The following is a 15,288-nucleotide window of genomic DNA, read 5'->3' as shown; positions in this document are numbered from 1 at the left end:
TATTTTTTTTAATTTTGGTTACAAATTGGTGATAAAGCAGCACACAGAAGCTGCAAAAGGCCACACTGGCAGGACAAGCTCACCCCAGGTGCTCATGGGGGTTTCATAGGATGACTAGTGTTTGGATGAGCAGTGATGCTGCTGAGGCCAGCAGGGTATGGGAAGACGGGAGACTGGAGAGGAAGAAAGGCCAATGATCACTCAGACTTACGAGCCTTGGCGAGGCCAATGCTTGGGGCAATGTGACATAAACATGGCTAAAAATTCGCTTTCATTAACTGAGCATGCATTTGAAGTGGCATACATCCTGTTACTAAAGAAATCAGATTGTTTTAGCAAACATTATGGAGAAATTAAGGATAGTTTAGCCAAAAAAGAAAATTCTGAAAAAGCTGTTATTATTATATATTTTTTCAGTGGAACACAATAGAAGAATTTTAGTAGAATCTTCACGCAGATATTTTCCGTAAAATGACAATTCATAGTGACAATAAGCTAAGGTTTGGAATAACATCGTTTTTAACTGAACTATCCCTTTAAATGGTAAAAGTAATAATTTTTATGCATTATTTTTTGTTGTTATTTATTTATTTATTTTGCCAATTTATGAACAGCTTGCAACGAATCTTACAAAACGAGACCTTCTATGATAGCCTGTTTTATGTGAAGGAAAAATCAAAAGGGTGTGGAGTTTATGCATGCTCCCGACTATGGAAGCATATGGGTAGCAAAATTCAATTTAAAATGCAATATGCAAAATGGCAATGCAATATTCAAAACGGCAACGCAATATTCAAAATGGCAATGTATTTCTGTATTTAAATTTTAATTTTCAAGCCATTGTTCTCAGATACATTAAATGAATGCTTATAAAATGCTCAGATTAATGCTTAAAAAGCTATTCTGTACTGTAAAGTAATTGTGTCTTGCAAAGAAAATGAAATAATTCAATCTGGGGGAGGGGGGGAGTGAATAACCAGTGCTCTCTTCCACCTTCAGTACCACGACTGAGGTGAGACCCTTGAGCAAGCCACCGAACCCCCAACTGCTCCCCAGGTTATAATAAATAAACAGAATAAAAAGTAGATAGAAAAGAAATAGAATAGACAGAGCTAGTGTTAGAGGGTCAATTATTATTATTTTTTATAATAATTAAAGAGAAAACAAGCAGATAGAATAGAAATAGAATAGAGAAATTAAATAAAACAATTCTAACAATATGTATTATACATTCAATGTCTCTGTTACTTACTTAGTGGAGAAGAGGAGAAGGATCCTCAGCTTAACAGAGCTGCTCACACTTACATATCACCAAAAAACTAAAAATAGGAAAAGAACATGTTTGTTTGGAAACCAGTTATAATTTTAAAGTTACATTTGTATTTAAATTTAAGAATGAAATAATTTACCTGATGAGAGTGTGTTGAGGGTCTGTAGTTGGATCACTGAGCTCCAGAAAATCAATAATGAGGAGTTTTGACAGTTACAGATTTAAAAAACAAAAAGAGCGGTAATTAAGAACCCTAAACTCTAACACAAAGAACCATTTCAGCATAAAATGGTTCTTCAGGATGCTATGGATCTAAATAGAACCGTTACTACATGTAAAGAACCTTTAAAGAACCATCTTTTTTTAGAGTGTATGATTAGATGCTTTCTTAACTGCTGTCTTCTCACCGCTGTCATCTTTGTTGTGTGTTTATTTTGTTATTGAGAGGAAAGTGCGCATTACATATTTACATATTCATCTAAACGACGCTCTCAGCAGCGTGGACGGCGTTGGGATGTTAGTTAACTGTAAGTATTTCCAACTTATTTTTACTTTTAAGCAAATTAACGAAAAATAACTGTAATACCAGGGCCTTGAATCACGTTCGGTCTGTTTTGGTACGCTGCGTGTGCACGAGTACGCGCATGAGCACATATGTTGCTGGCTGCAATTCACTTAATGGCCACCGGCGTCGCTAATAACAGAAGTTTCTGAATTCTACATATCGCCCCTTTAAGACATAAAAATGAGATTAATGTAGCACTATACTGTTAAAAATAAAGGTTCTTTATTGGCGTCAATGGTTTCATGAAACCATTGCATAAAAGGTTCTTTATAGTGGAAAAAGTTGTTCAGATTAGGCTATTAAAATGTTTTTTTACACTAAGAAAAATGTTTTTTTTTAGAAACTTGACTTAAATGTTCTTTAGGGAACCCAAATGGATCTATATGGCACTGAAAATATGCAAGACCTTCACTTTTAGGATTGTAGAAGTAATTAATTTAATAATGCTGGCGTACTGCTGTGAGACATCAAGATAAATGCCAGTGCATTTTGTTTACAAAAAAAATGAATTTCAATCTTGATTTTTGAACCCTGTAATACTTTAATGTACCAGACAGTAAAAGGCACTTTAAGGCCTTTAAGTGAGCACCTTATTAGAGAGGAAATAAATAAGCATCATCTGAGCAATCATTGCTGTCTCTCCCTCTTTCTGTTTCTCTTTTTATTTCTCACACTTGCACTTACAGTCTCCCACTTTCTTTTTCACAGTCCCATGCGTCATTGCAGGTCACCGTCCATCCTGGGTCTGTTGTCTAATTAACAAGACACAGCCAAAAAGAACCCTGGCCAAAAAGAAAATAAACACACATAGTCCAGAAATAAATGTCAACGAAAATTGAAAAATAAGTGGTAACTAACAAGTTCATCAAGACAAACTTTGAAGTTGTGTCTGAAAGTTTACAAAATGTTAAAAGCCTTTATGTTTGAAGACTGTCACAATAAAATTCATAGGTTCAATTTTGTTTGGACCCAAACATTCTTTAAAATGTCAAACGACTTGAGGCATTATGACAGAATTTTCATTTTCTGATTGAACCAACCCTTTAAGAGTTAAGAGACAGAAAAACACTGACAGACTGACAGAAATTGCTGAGTGATACATGAGACATGAAAGCAGCACTGATATGTTGCCTTTGTGTCAATAAAATTAGCCCAATATTTGTCTGTTTCTATGTGGGTTAATAGCACTGTGTGCAAAGAAGATAAGTTTCTGGTCCACCCTACTATTCCACCTCAAAACTGACTAGTTATCAGGGCAGGACTTAGGTGGCCGGGGGCCCCTGGGCTTGAGGTTATGTTTGGGCCCTATACCTATAAACTACAAATGCCCTTGTAAGAAAAAGTGATGAAGACGATGAAGATCTCGATGAAGATGTTTATTGCAGCATAGCAGTGACAAAGTACATGTAGTACCTTGGGTTCAACGGAGTCAGAATGAACCCTGAACATCCTAAGCTCAATCATTTTATACTGTATTACGTTCATCTTCCCGCTCAACATGTAAATTAAGTTTCGTTTTAAATGTAAATTGCGGATGACAATGAAAGTGATAGCCTTCCGTTCCCACATCTTCGGTAGACTCAAGTGGGAACAACCAAATGTTAAGGTGATAAGATTAAACAGAATCCATAGCAGTTATTTCATGTACCCTTTTGGTCAGCAGATGGTTCTTGACGGCCTGCTGCTGCTCCCACGCTATAAGTGACAAATTATCGCTCCGGAGGTACTATTTACATATGATTAAGATCGGAAAGAACTATCTATATGATAATTAAGCTCTTTGTAGAGAAAGGAGCATAGTTTAATACACAATTTGGAGTGGAAGCTGGGTCGAGGCAGACTATAATTTCTTACACCCTCAACTAGAACATCATTATGGAGTAAAACAAAAATACACAAAAACTACTGTTTGTTCTGTTTTCTTTTTGACTGAGCAAAACGGAATGTTGTGTCTGAAAGTTAGTACTCAGTAACTTGTTGTTTATTGCACATTTGAAATCGTGCAGATATTCGGAAAAACAGGACTCTTGTTTGTGGGATAGGCTAAGTCCTATATCATAGGCATATGTTACCCTAGTGAAAAAAAAGTATACAGGTGCATCTCAATAAATTAGAATGTCGTGGAAAAGTTCATTTATTTCAGTAATTCAACTCAAATTGTGAAACTCGTGTATTAAATAAATTCAATGCACACAGACTGAAGTAGCTTTTCAACTTGAATAGTGTTGTATCATGTGATTTAAAGTGATGCTATATGGGTGTACTCACTTCTGTTGTATACTGTATGTTTGACTAATACACTGGAAGCAATATTGACATGACATACTGATACAATTCCTCACCGCAAATCATAATGTTCATTCTATTAAGTAGTATGGGTTTAATACAGGAGATTTAGTAAAAAGAAAAAGTTGCATGAACATTCCCATGAACCTTACCTCTCACTTTATTAACAAATGCTGTTCTTGTGGAGTTTCCACACACAAGTACATCTGATGTGTGAGCGGCCATCAGGCGCAAGTGTAACATTAACTAATCATTAACACACTTGAAGTATACTGACAATTAGTCTGGCTGCAAGTATCCTTGGTATACTTTTTTTCACTAGGGTATAAAAACAGAAACTCATTAAATGGCTATTTTTATTTTTTAAAAATCATTTTGATGACATTTCTGCCCCACTATGTGTGATGGCAGTGAGACGGGAGAGAGTGCTCAAAACTCTTCAGGTCGCATATATCATCCTCTGTAAAGAGAATATATGAGATTTTATCTTTCTAAACGTACGCTCTTTTGAGCTAAAGGCTTAATGGAGCTGTTTAAAGTAGCCTTGTGATCAAATTAATCGGCGCAGATGCGATTCAATACGTTTGTCCTTCTTCTTTGTGAAATAATCATAAATACCAGTTTATGCTGTTTGATTATGGCCTCAAAGGTAGTAGTTGGAAGCTGTTAGCCCAGCTGGCCCATTTAGTCCTTGCGTGCACAGTGGAAATCCGGCTAATAATTTCTGACTGGCATAACTCATCAAACAAATGTAAGCAGGCAAAAGCGGGGCCCCTACAAAGCAGGGCCCATGGGCTGCAGCCCAGTCAAGCCCAATGGTAAGTCCGACCATGCTTGTTACTCTAAACTTAAACATGTAAGTCTGTCAGATAGCACAAAGGCTGGAGTAAAAGAATATATATGTGAAAAAATGATTTAATAGGCCACTCTATCAAAAGAGTAAACAACTTCAAGCCAAGTATATTTGGAATACTAAGTTATACTGTTCTTAAGTTCCTCAAACAAAAGATTTAATAAAAGTATATAGGCCAAATATAAATTGACTTGTTCTAATAAGTACAATAATAGACAAAGTATACCCTCTTATAGTTTAAAAGAAGCATATTAATAGCACAGCTGAATAAACTTAGCAGTCATACTCAAATGGACCTTTTTCACATTTCCGGGGTTCTCAGAAGCAAAAGTCATTATAGTTAAGTAAACTTCTATAGTGATGAACTGAAATTACAACATATATAATTTTAGTGTTCCCATTTGCCCCAAAAGCAAAAGCAAACCAAATTTGCCCTCAGCCATTATATTTGCAGCAGCATTAACCAGTTGTCTGTAATTCAATGCCAAGGTAGTATCATAAAGTATAGTGTTATAAATGTACATAAAAAAATATAAAAAGATTTAATTTACGATGTTAAATGTTAAGACTGTGGAAACGCATCATCACAGTTTGTGAAAAGGGTCCATATTTGACTCTCAGTAGCATAACTGATGAAGGAGAATCAAGTATTTCAGACAACAGTGGAATAAAGTGAATTCAGTCAAAACAGGCTGAAGGTCTGTGCCAAGTGGTGGATGGGGCTTGCAAGCTCTAAAACCAATTAACATTTTGAAGAAACCATAACTCAGGTTTATACATTGACAGTATGTTGGCTTGACTAACAAATTCCACAGCAGCTTCTCACACTATCTCTCTCTCCTTTTTCATCCCTTTCTTTTACCCTCTATTTTCCTTTCTCTCATGTCATCTTCTTAAATATACAGTTGCATTTATTTTTTTCTAGATGAATGAGGCTTACCCAAATTAGCCACTCTGGTGCACGGCTGGGCACCATGGGATGGGTGTGCGGCTATTTAAATAATGTCAGGGCCTGCGAAGGGAAGGAGGGAGCAGACAAGCAGACTAATAACCAGATTTCAGCTCTCTCACTCTGTCTTTCTCTCCCCTTTCCCTCTCTCTCTCTCTCTGAAGAAAATTATTTCTTGGACTAAAAATACCCATATCCCTGCCAAAAATACTTTCATCTCCAAGCACCAAAGATGTTCTAATTCATTAAGAGCTCCCCCACTGAATGAACCTCAAGCGAAAGAGAGCACGAGAACAAATAAATTAAGGACCGAGCATTAATTAAACGGAATAGCCACGCTGACGTTAACACAAAGCTTGTCACATGTTTTCAACATATTATTTGGCAATGTGAAGGGAGCATCTATACTGCACATTCCTGGTGAATTCTCGTTTCACCCGGGGCGCCGCTCTCACGGATCATGTAACACTGGTTTATCCAAATGCCTGAGGAGTCTTTTACCAATGGTGTTGCAAAAATGTCACCACACTGTTTTTGTCAGGGATAATATGGCCAATTAGTGTGAACACAGACCCAGGAAGATAAAAAACACAAATTGCAGGTCGTGTTTTGGATGGAGTTCATTCAGGAGTACAATAATTTATAGAAGTGAGCAGCACTCTATGGCATTTCTAGGCCTATTAATTCTTAATTGTTTACAGAGGAATTTGTTTATGTCTCTGCAAACACCACTGCGGTTGTTTGTGTGTCTTCAAACACACAGGCGGTGCATTACTGAACGAAAATGCAAATTGAAGCATAAATAACATAAATGACTGTTAGATGACTGTCAAATGACCTTGATTAATTCAATTAACCATCATAAACCTTTTGATCGGTTTGCGCATCTTAATGAGCACCATCTCGTTGTATATTTTCGCATTGGTGAGCATGAGTTTCTAGTTTTACTGGTCACTGGTTAGCTGGAAAGTCTTTGATTGTGTCACATGTGATTTTCCTTTGTGGTTCCTGGAGCATTTCAAATGTGGACCAGTGCAAGTCATAAAAGCTGCTATGCTTTTTGCCTTTTTTTAGAAAGCTTGTAAAGGAAAATGATTAATATTCAGCCTTGAAGCTTTATATTTAAGGTTACATCGAGTCCAGCAGGACCTGCGGTCTGTTTTCTGCAGTAAAGAACATAAAGCCTGAGATAGAGTACCCAACTTTCATTTCTTTTGAAACAAAGCAAGCGTGTAAATTATTAAAGGGAGAGTCTGAATTTGAACCTGAAAACTGTGCTGACTTACTGTTTTTGAATTTTCCTCTCTCTCTTGAACCGGAACTGAGATATGGGAGGGCGGGGGTATTATACATGCAGAGCAACAATAAATAACTCTAATTGGACTATTTTTAACCCCCCGTTTCCAGTCCATACAGCTTCCTGCATGTTTGTTGGGTGTTTATGTTAACGAAGCTATCAGCGCTTATCACAGTCATCAGTACCATGTTGTGACACCCAGATATGCAAGGGCATTCTCATCAAGAGTGCAAGCACACACAGCCATATTAATGACATAGCTGTTTTTATAAACCAGTGTAAAGATGAATGTTGCATTTTTATCAAGACAACCATCTACTAATCTTTGTCTACTGATGCAGACTGTGAGATATATTATGCTTCAGTGAACATACAGACCATAGAGACCAAAACACCATAGACTAGAATATTTTTGGTATGCTGATTGTAGTCCAAAACTAGCTTTATTTTTAATGTTTTTATTTTAATATTACTCCTGATAAATCATATAAGCAGGTACATATAGGAAAAATAAAAGCAAAAGATCAAACAAAAATTATGAATCCCACACAATGCTAATTTAATTCATGTTTAAACAATGCCTGATGAAGGCCACATGACCGAAATGTTGTATTAAAATTTGTAAGCAGTGTGCATATTGAAATGTAACATATTTGTTTGATTTACCATAAGAAATTCATTTAAATCATGCTTTAGAGCTTTTGATTTTTAATAACAGCGACAAGGCCCAAAATAAAGCACCTTTCTCTCACTGTGTTGCTACTGCATACCTCATGACTCCTAACCGCTAACAGTACATAACAAAAAAAAATAAAAAATAAAATAAAAAAACATTCACTTGGTCTACATTTCTATAGTGAAAGTTTATGTATGTATGTGTGTATAGATAGATTTCACATGTAAAACTGCCAAAAGGTGTCTTGTAAGTGGTAGGGTTATGCTTAGGGTGCAGTAATGATATTCGACTTTATTTAAGAACCACCATCAGTGTGAATCACCATCATAGCTCAAATTGTCTGATCTAGGGCTCCACCTAGTGACCATTACATTATATTGCGGTTAGTTATTTTTCACATCCTATATGCAGTAGCACTCAAATCTACCAATCATCATTACTTCTACTAATTCACATTTACTGTTCAAGTTAGATTAAAAACTAGAACTCCATGTAATTCTACTCACTAATGAGTTTTAGCTTTGCTCGGAGTCCCAGCGTCAATTTACAGACACATGCCAGTAATTTGACCTCCGGCTGACTGCAGTGACACGGAGGCAATCTAATGACAAACTAATGACACAGTCTCCTGGCAACAGCGGACGCTGATGATTACACCTGTGGCTTCCATCTGCATAATCCCACATTCCCCACCACATCTAGAAGAGAGATTCAGCGTTTATGGAAATATTTTCTATTTATTGGTTAATTGTTTGCTTTTATAAATCATTAATGGAGGAGGAACGAGAACCTTATCGTGTAAGACTTCTCAAGGCGCCCTGTGTGAGTTCAGATGAAGTGAGCAGGTGGCTGTGCAGACGTATGAATCTCCCCTGTGGGAAGGGTCCAGAGGGAAGGTATGACTTTGAGAGTATGGTTGAGACAGATAGACATGCATTCTACAAATTCAATCGTGGAGCCCAGCTGCCTGATGAAAGAGCTCCTCTGGCACCGCTGCGTGGCGATGTGTCTCTAATAGATCCCTGCTCCGGTCAACTGAGTGCAGGGGCACAGGTGTATCTGGAGGCAAAAAGCAGAACCCCATTCATCGATAAGGTTTACACTGCATCCGATCTGTGGGTTCCGGCAGGAGTGCGAGACAGGCCTCAGACTCCTCCAACCAGACCTTCAGCTCTGATATATGACATGTCTGAGCACAAGAGGTGGAACTCCAGGATGAAATCAGAGGCAGCATTGAAGGCAAACCTCGGCGGTAACTGCAATCTTTTTTGTTATACAAGTTTGGGCTGACTGCAGCAGTGTGTAACAAAAAGCAATTTAACAGTATTACACTCTTACATATTTATTAACAAATTCCATCTACTTTGTTATCAGGTTGGACAAGTGCACAGAGTAAACACCCCTCTCAGGACAACCACGAAATGAATGCGGTCAGTCAAAGACATGCTCAATTATTCATCCCTGCTACTGTAATAATACTCCTTTATGCTGTTTGTGTGAAGCTTTAGCACTTTTACATTTACATTACATTTACATTTAGTCATTTAGCAGACGCTTTTCTCTAAAGCGACTTACAAATGAGGACAATGGAAGCAATCAAAATCAACAAAAGAGCAATGATACGTAAGTGCTATAACAAGTCTCAGTTAGCTTAACGCAGTACACGTAGCAAGTTTTTTTTTTTATTATATAATAAATAAAAAGAAAACAGATAGAATAGAAAAAGAATAGAGCAAGCTAGTGCTAGAGGCCTCTTTTGCTTTTGTTAATTGTATAATAAAAAAAGAAAAGAAATAGATAGAATACAAAAAGAATAGAGAAGCTAGTGTGATTATTTTTTAAGAAAACAAGCAGTTAGTAAATGAATAGAGAGTGCTAGAGTTAGAGGGGCAAATAAAGATGGAAGAGATGTGTTTTTAGTCGATTCTTGAAGATGGCTAAGGATTCAGCTGCTCGGATTGAGTTGGGCAGGTCAATTCATTCTCTGCCAGTAGGAGGCGCTTTTGGAACGTCAGAAATATAGAATGAGAAAAGGCAAAATAGGCAAAATATAGTCTATATTGAGAGGAAAGTCCACTGATGAGTTACCAGGGAAAAGCATTTTAGGGGGCCCTTGGCTTTTGAGGGCCCAAGGCGGTCGCCTACCTTTGCCTAATGGGTAAGCCTGCCCCTGTCTGCACCCACAGCGACCCGAGTTCGATTCCCGTCTCGAGGTCCTTTGCTGATGATCCTGCTCCCCTCTCTCCACCCTAGTGTTATAAATGTACATACATTAAAAAAAAAATACAAATATGAATGTGACCCACAATCTGTGATTCTCCTCTGTGGCCATGGAAAGATTAATATTTATAATGACAACAATTATACTTTGTCATTTAAACGTTTCCAACAAAGAAATAGATCGACTTCTGTCAGCTTGTTGAACACACACTTTTATTTGGATAATGTACCATATGATGACTGAAGCAGCAGCGAGCGTCCAGCGGGCGACACTGTTTTCACGAAACAAAAGATAAGCATTTATCCTTATAGAGAATGAGAAGTAACCATGGGAACGGATAGCGTATCCTGCTAATATGGCGGTGTCTTCCCGAAATGCAATGCGGAGTGAAAAGATCGTGACGTAACTCATTCTCTATTGTGAAAAGGGTCCATACTTTCCTGTCATCTCTCCACTGTCCTCTCAAAATAAAAAGGCACAAAAAGCCCAAAAACATATAATAATAAAAACTTCTATTTATCCACTAAATTTAAATCAAATCTTATTTTCTTTTAATAATTCATATAGTGTGCCAGACTAATTTAGGGTGTCTCTGTTGCACATCACAGCACACGATCCGTTCTCATCATGTAACAGGATCTCCACCGATTGTGTTGCAGTGTGAATGGAGCTGAATGATCTGCCTCCATGAGATATATCGATATTATTGGCCCTCCATTGACACTCGTTCATTAGTGTGTCTCGCGTTACCCAATCAGAGCTCTGTGCGCGTCCCCTGAGGAACAGTTATTGCGTTGGAGACAACCGACACTTTTAAACCCAAACACTTTGCAGTTATTCGGATTTTTCCACTGATGGTGAATTAAAGTAGCTGAGTATCATGATCATGAAGCTGCCGGTCCAGTGCGCTCCTCCTCCGGCTGCGGTTGTGGGATCTAAATGCTGGAGGGATCCGACTGTCCGCTCGATTCTGCGCGCCGAGGATCTTCTGCGTCAAACTCACGCAGATCAACGGCACTCATCTACACGCTACCGCAGCCACAGCGTTGGGACTTTTACCTCCAGACCTCCTCAGTTAACAGCTTACAGTGTGAACAGCAGCGTCGATAAGGAGCACAATGAGAGTGACTCCGAAAAAAAAGAGGAATTCCGACCTAAATTCATTGGAAGTATGGTAATGTACCTCAGAAGTTGAAACGGTGGCTAATTTATTACAATACAAATAATCAAGCAGCGATGTGCCTATTTGCCATTATAAAACTGATAGGCCTAGTACTGATTTTACGGCACTAAACATTAAATATTCATATGAAATGAGCTTTAAAGAAATAGTTCACTCAAAAATTAACATTCTGTCATCATTATGTTGCTCCAAACACATATGACTTTTCTGTCTTCCTTAGAACATAAAAGGAGAAAAGGAGAAGAATTGTACTGGTTGCTTTTATACATGCAGGTACTATGAATGTGGATGGAGCTTTTAATCTTCAAATCTTCAAAAACAAAAGCACCACAAAGGTATCAAAAATTGTTTATACAATTTGTGTTTCTATATTCTGAGAATCTAAACTAGTTTTGTGCAAGGAACAGACCTTGTTATTCATTCGTTAACTTCTGACTTCTTGGCGCATCTATGAGAGAAGTAGCCATGCTCAATTTCTGAATGAATCGTTCATTTGACTTGGATGTTTTTGATAAGCTGGACTATCTGAATAATTTGTTTATGAATTGAACTGATCTGTCTCTTAAGTTTAACTTAGTGACCCAATGACCCTGTTTACATGAAGATTATTTAACAAGGTTTGGGAGGAGCAAGTACGGGTACATACATCTTTTGTTGATCCTGGATCAACATAACTGTCCAAAAATATAGACTTAACCCAATCCCTACCCCTAAACCTAACCCTACCCATAATTTATTCCTAAAAACAGTGTGAAATGATAGCTGATTAACAAGTGTGTAGAAGCACCTAACCCTGAGTGTAAGCCTAAATCAGATATTTCCTGAAAAGTTATCCCTCAGTTCTGATTGGTTGATAGGAATGTTGTTCCTGGATCAACAAGGATGTTGATCCAGGAACATGTTGTACTTGGTTAAATCACGCTCACCCTGTGTTTATAGCCATCCCTCACCTCTGTTCTGAGACAGTTTTGCAGTATCCCTCCGCCACTCCAACGCCTGGTTCCTATCCCAGTCAAGGATTGGGGAGTACTCTGAGTTTGGGCCAAATTCCGAGCTTGGAGTCTTCCCTCGGACGGCACGCCAAATATACATATGTCTGTTTCTCAATCCAAACTTTTGTTATGGCTTCATATATGGCATAAAGCGCATGCATAGAGTCATCACCTACTTTTATGATAGCTTACCTTTATGGTGCTTTTGCATCTTTTTTTAAAACATAAAGGGTCCAGTGCACGTTCATTGTCAAAAGAGCTAAAACTAATATATTCTTCAAATTCCCCCCTTTTGTGTTCTTTGGAAGAAAGAAAGAATTGAAAGAAAGAAAGAACTTAACATATTTTATATTTCCCTATTTTGTCACCCTTTTATATGGGACATTTGCTAAATTATTGCCATCTTTCCACTCTGTCTTTGTACTATCCCTTTATAGGGTGCAGAACCATCTGTTCTTTCTGATAGCCCAGCAGCTCGACAATACATCTACACCTCTGCAGCCCAAAGGTCTGATTAGTTGCTCTGAAAACTCTCTTAACAGCACAACTACCACATTTTATTTTCAAAGTCTCTCTCAACTTGACCAACTTTTCAAAAGATTTCTCTTTTTACCATTTGTCTCTTTATACATTTGACAGGCACTTTTATCCAAAACTTATAGTGCATTCAAGGTGTACTTCAGGGTATGCATTTTATCAATATATGTGTTCCCTGGGAATCAAACCCTTGACCTTGTCATTGCTAGAGTCATAGTAACACCTATGCTGGTGCAATGGTTATGTGCTCAAACAAAACAAAACAAAAATTTTAAAACAGCCTAGATCATTTGGTCACTTATCTTTCTTACTATAATTTCAACTGAAATCAATATTTCATGTCCATGTATTTATTTATTTGTTAAACACCCAAAAACCAATGTGCCAGCTGAGTGTTTATATCCCTTATACATGTATTTATGTGATACATGTGATTGTAATATGCTCTGGTATAGAGCTTATGAGGATGTAGACTGGGACTTCAAGTTACCTCCTCGCCTCAAACCGCCCAAGACTACTCTGGAGAAAATGGCTGACCCTGTGAGTCAACGTTTTGTGTTGAAGCGATACCACAGCAGGCCTGAGCTGTGGCAGGTGAGTCTGCTGCACTGGATGTGAGGTTACTTCCAGTGAAGATCTGAGACATTAAAGGAATAGTTCACCCATAAATTTTAATTTGCTGACGATTTTGTCACCCTCAGGCCATCCAAGGTGTCAATAATTTTGTTTCTTCATGGGAACAGATTTTGAGAAATGTAGCATTACATCACTTGCTCATCAATTGATCCTCTGCAGTGAATGGGTGCTGAAAGTATGAGAGTCCAAACAGCTGATAAAAAACATTACAATAATCCACAAGTAATCCACACGACTCCAGGCCATCAATTCATGTCTTGTGAAGAGAAAAGCTGTGTGTTTGTAAGAAACCAATGTTTTTAACTGCAAACTGTTGCTTTCAGCTAAAATACTGAAAGTCCATAATCCATAATATTGCTTTTTCCAGTGAAAATATACCTTTTGTCTGAATCAGGAGAGAAATACAAGTGAAAACAGTTCTTAACAAATATGTTGGTGTATTTTGATTGTTTTTTGGTTATGGATTTGTTTGTTAACACAGCTTTTTCGCTTCACAAGATGCTAATTGATAGACTGGAATCGTGTGGATCCCTTGTGGATTATTATGATGTTTATATCTGCTGTTTGACCTCGCATTCTGACGGCACCCATTCACTTCAGAGGATCCATTTGTGAGCAAGTAATGTAATGCTACATTTCTCCAAATCTGTTGCTATGAAGAAACAAACTCATCTGTACCATGGATGGCCTGAAGGTGAGTAAAATTTCAGCATTTTTGAATGAACTATTTCTTTAAGAGAGATTTCCTTGCTTTCAGGCCATTGGATCCCATTGGAACAAACATCAGTTACGTGCCACATTTAATGCGAGGAAACCCATCAGCTTGTATGTGATTCAAATAACCGTTTATTTTTAAATTTTTTATTTTAGATTTATTAATTCTAAGAGTTTGAGCTTTTAGTGTATATTTACAAATGTATATCAGATTGTGTATTAAAAATCGTGTTGTTTCAAATATGTTTTCAATTAACAGCACCAGTCCATGTCCAAAATCAGGCCATATACCTTTATACTGGTAAGCAGATGCAGAGATCTTAGAGATCTCTAGTAAAGTAATGAACATTCACACCTGTATACATTATAAATTCAAATCAAATCAGTTGCTTTCATTAAGGCTTTGAATGATTTTTGTGATCTCGCTGTACTGTACAGCGGTACGGTGGGCTCTGAGAACATGGATAGTGTGGACGTCCCAGGAGAGGACTTCATCCCTCTGACTGTTCTGCGCACCACAATACCTCCTCACACCCCTGCCAGCTAGTATGACTCTGTTCTGTGTATCTGTATATACATCAAAACCATTCTACAGAACTTGTTATAAGGAAGGTGTTTTGTTTTCTCTGTAGCCGAACTACTATTCCTGGTTACACTGGAAAAGCCCGGTTTGACAGACCACAGACCTCAGGTGTCAGTCTGCCTTCTTTACCATATACTCCACAAACAGCAGGGTAAGTCATTTCAGCAGTTCAGATTAAGATATTTTGCTTTGTCTGCTATGGACTGGCCATCCCTCCAGGACATTTCCCTGCCTACGGCCTGAGACACTGGCATTGATTCCAGCATCTCTGTGATTTGGGAAATGGATGGATATATATTTTGCTTTGTAACATGATTATATTGACAATCACTGTTCTCAAATGAACCATAATGTAAATAAAAAAATGTTACTTAAAAAAAGAATATATATATATATATATATATATATATATATATAATGACAATCACCAATTATAAAAAGTAAATAATACAATGCTTGTGATATGGTAATTAGGGAATTTGCAGGGGAAATGTGCTTAATTTGCATGTAAATGTTGTCACAATAA

General features: G+C 37.6%; 1 protein-coding gene across 1 annotated transcript in view; it reads left to right on the top strand.

Moving 5' to 3' along the window:
• The first annotated feature begins 8,616 nt into the window (after window positions 1-8,616).
• The window catches only part of spmip7 (sperm microtubule inner protein 7), an 11,893-nt gene continuing 5,221 nt past the window's right edge, over window positions 8,617-15,288 (top strand). The window contains exons 1-8 of the mRNA XM_016512588.1: window positions 8,617-9,148; window positions 9,271-9,326; window positions 12,730-12,800; window positions 13,285-13,423; window positions 14,223-14,290; window positions 14,439-14,480; window positions 14,618-14,725; window positions 14,812-14,913. Coding sequence (XP_016368074.1) covers window positions 8,617-9,148; window positions 9,271-9,326; window positions 12,730-12,800; window positions 13,285-13,423; window positions 14,223-14,290; window positions 14,439-14,480; window positions 14,618-14,725; window positions 14,812-14,913 — 1,118 coding nt within the window. The remainder of the gene's footprint in view (window positions 9,149-9,270; window positions 9,327-12,729; window positions 12,801-13,284; window positions 13,424-14,222; window positions 14,291-14,438; window positions 14,481-14,617; window positions 14,726-14,811; window positions 14,914-15,288) is intronic.

Source organism: Sinocyclocheilus rhinocerous, unplaced genomic scaffold (genome assembly GCF_001515625.1).
Source record: "Sinocyclocheilus rhinocerous isolate Xijiao unplaced genomic scaffold, SAMN03320098_v1.1 scaffold295, whole genome shotgun sequence".
Taxonomy (NCBI): Eukaryota; Metazoa; Chordata; class Actinopteri; order Cypriniformes; family Cyprinidae; genus Sinocyclocheilus; species Sinocyclocheilus rhinocerous.
Note: the sequence above shows the minus strand (reverse complement) of the source record. Positions and strands in the feature narration are given on the sequence as shown.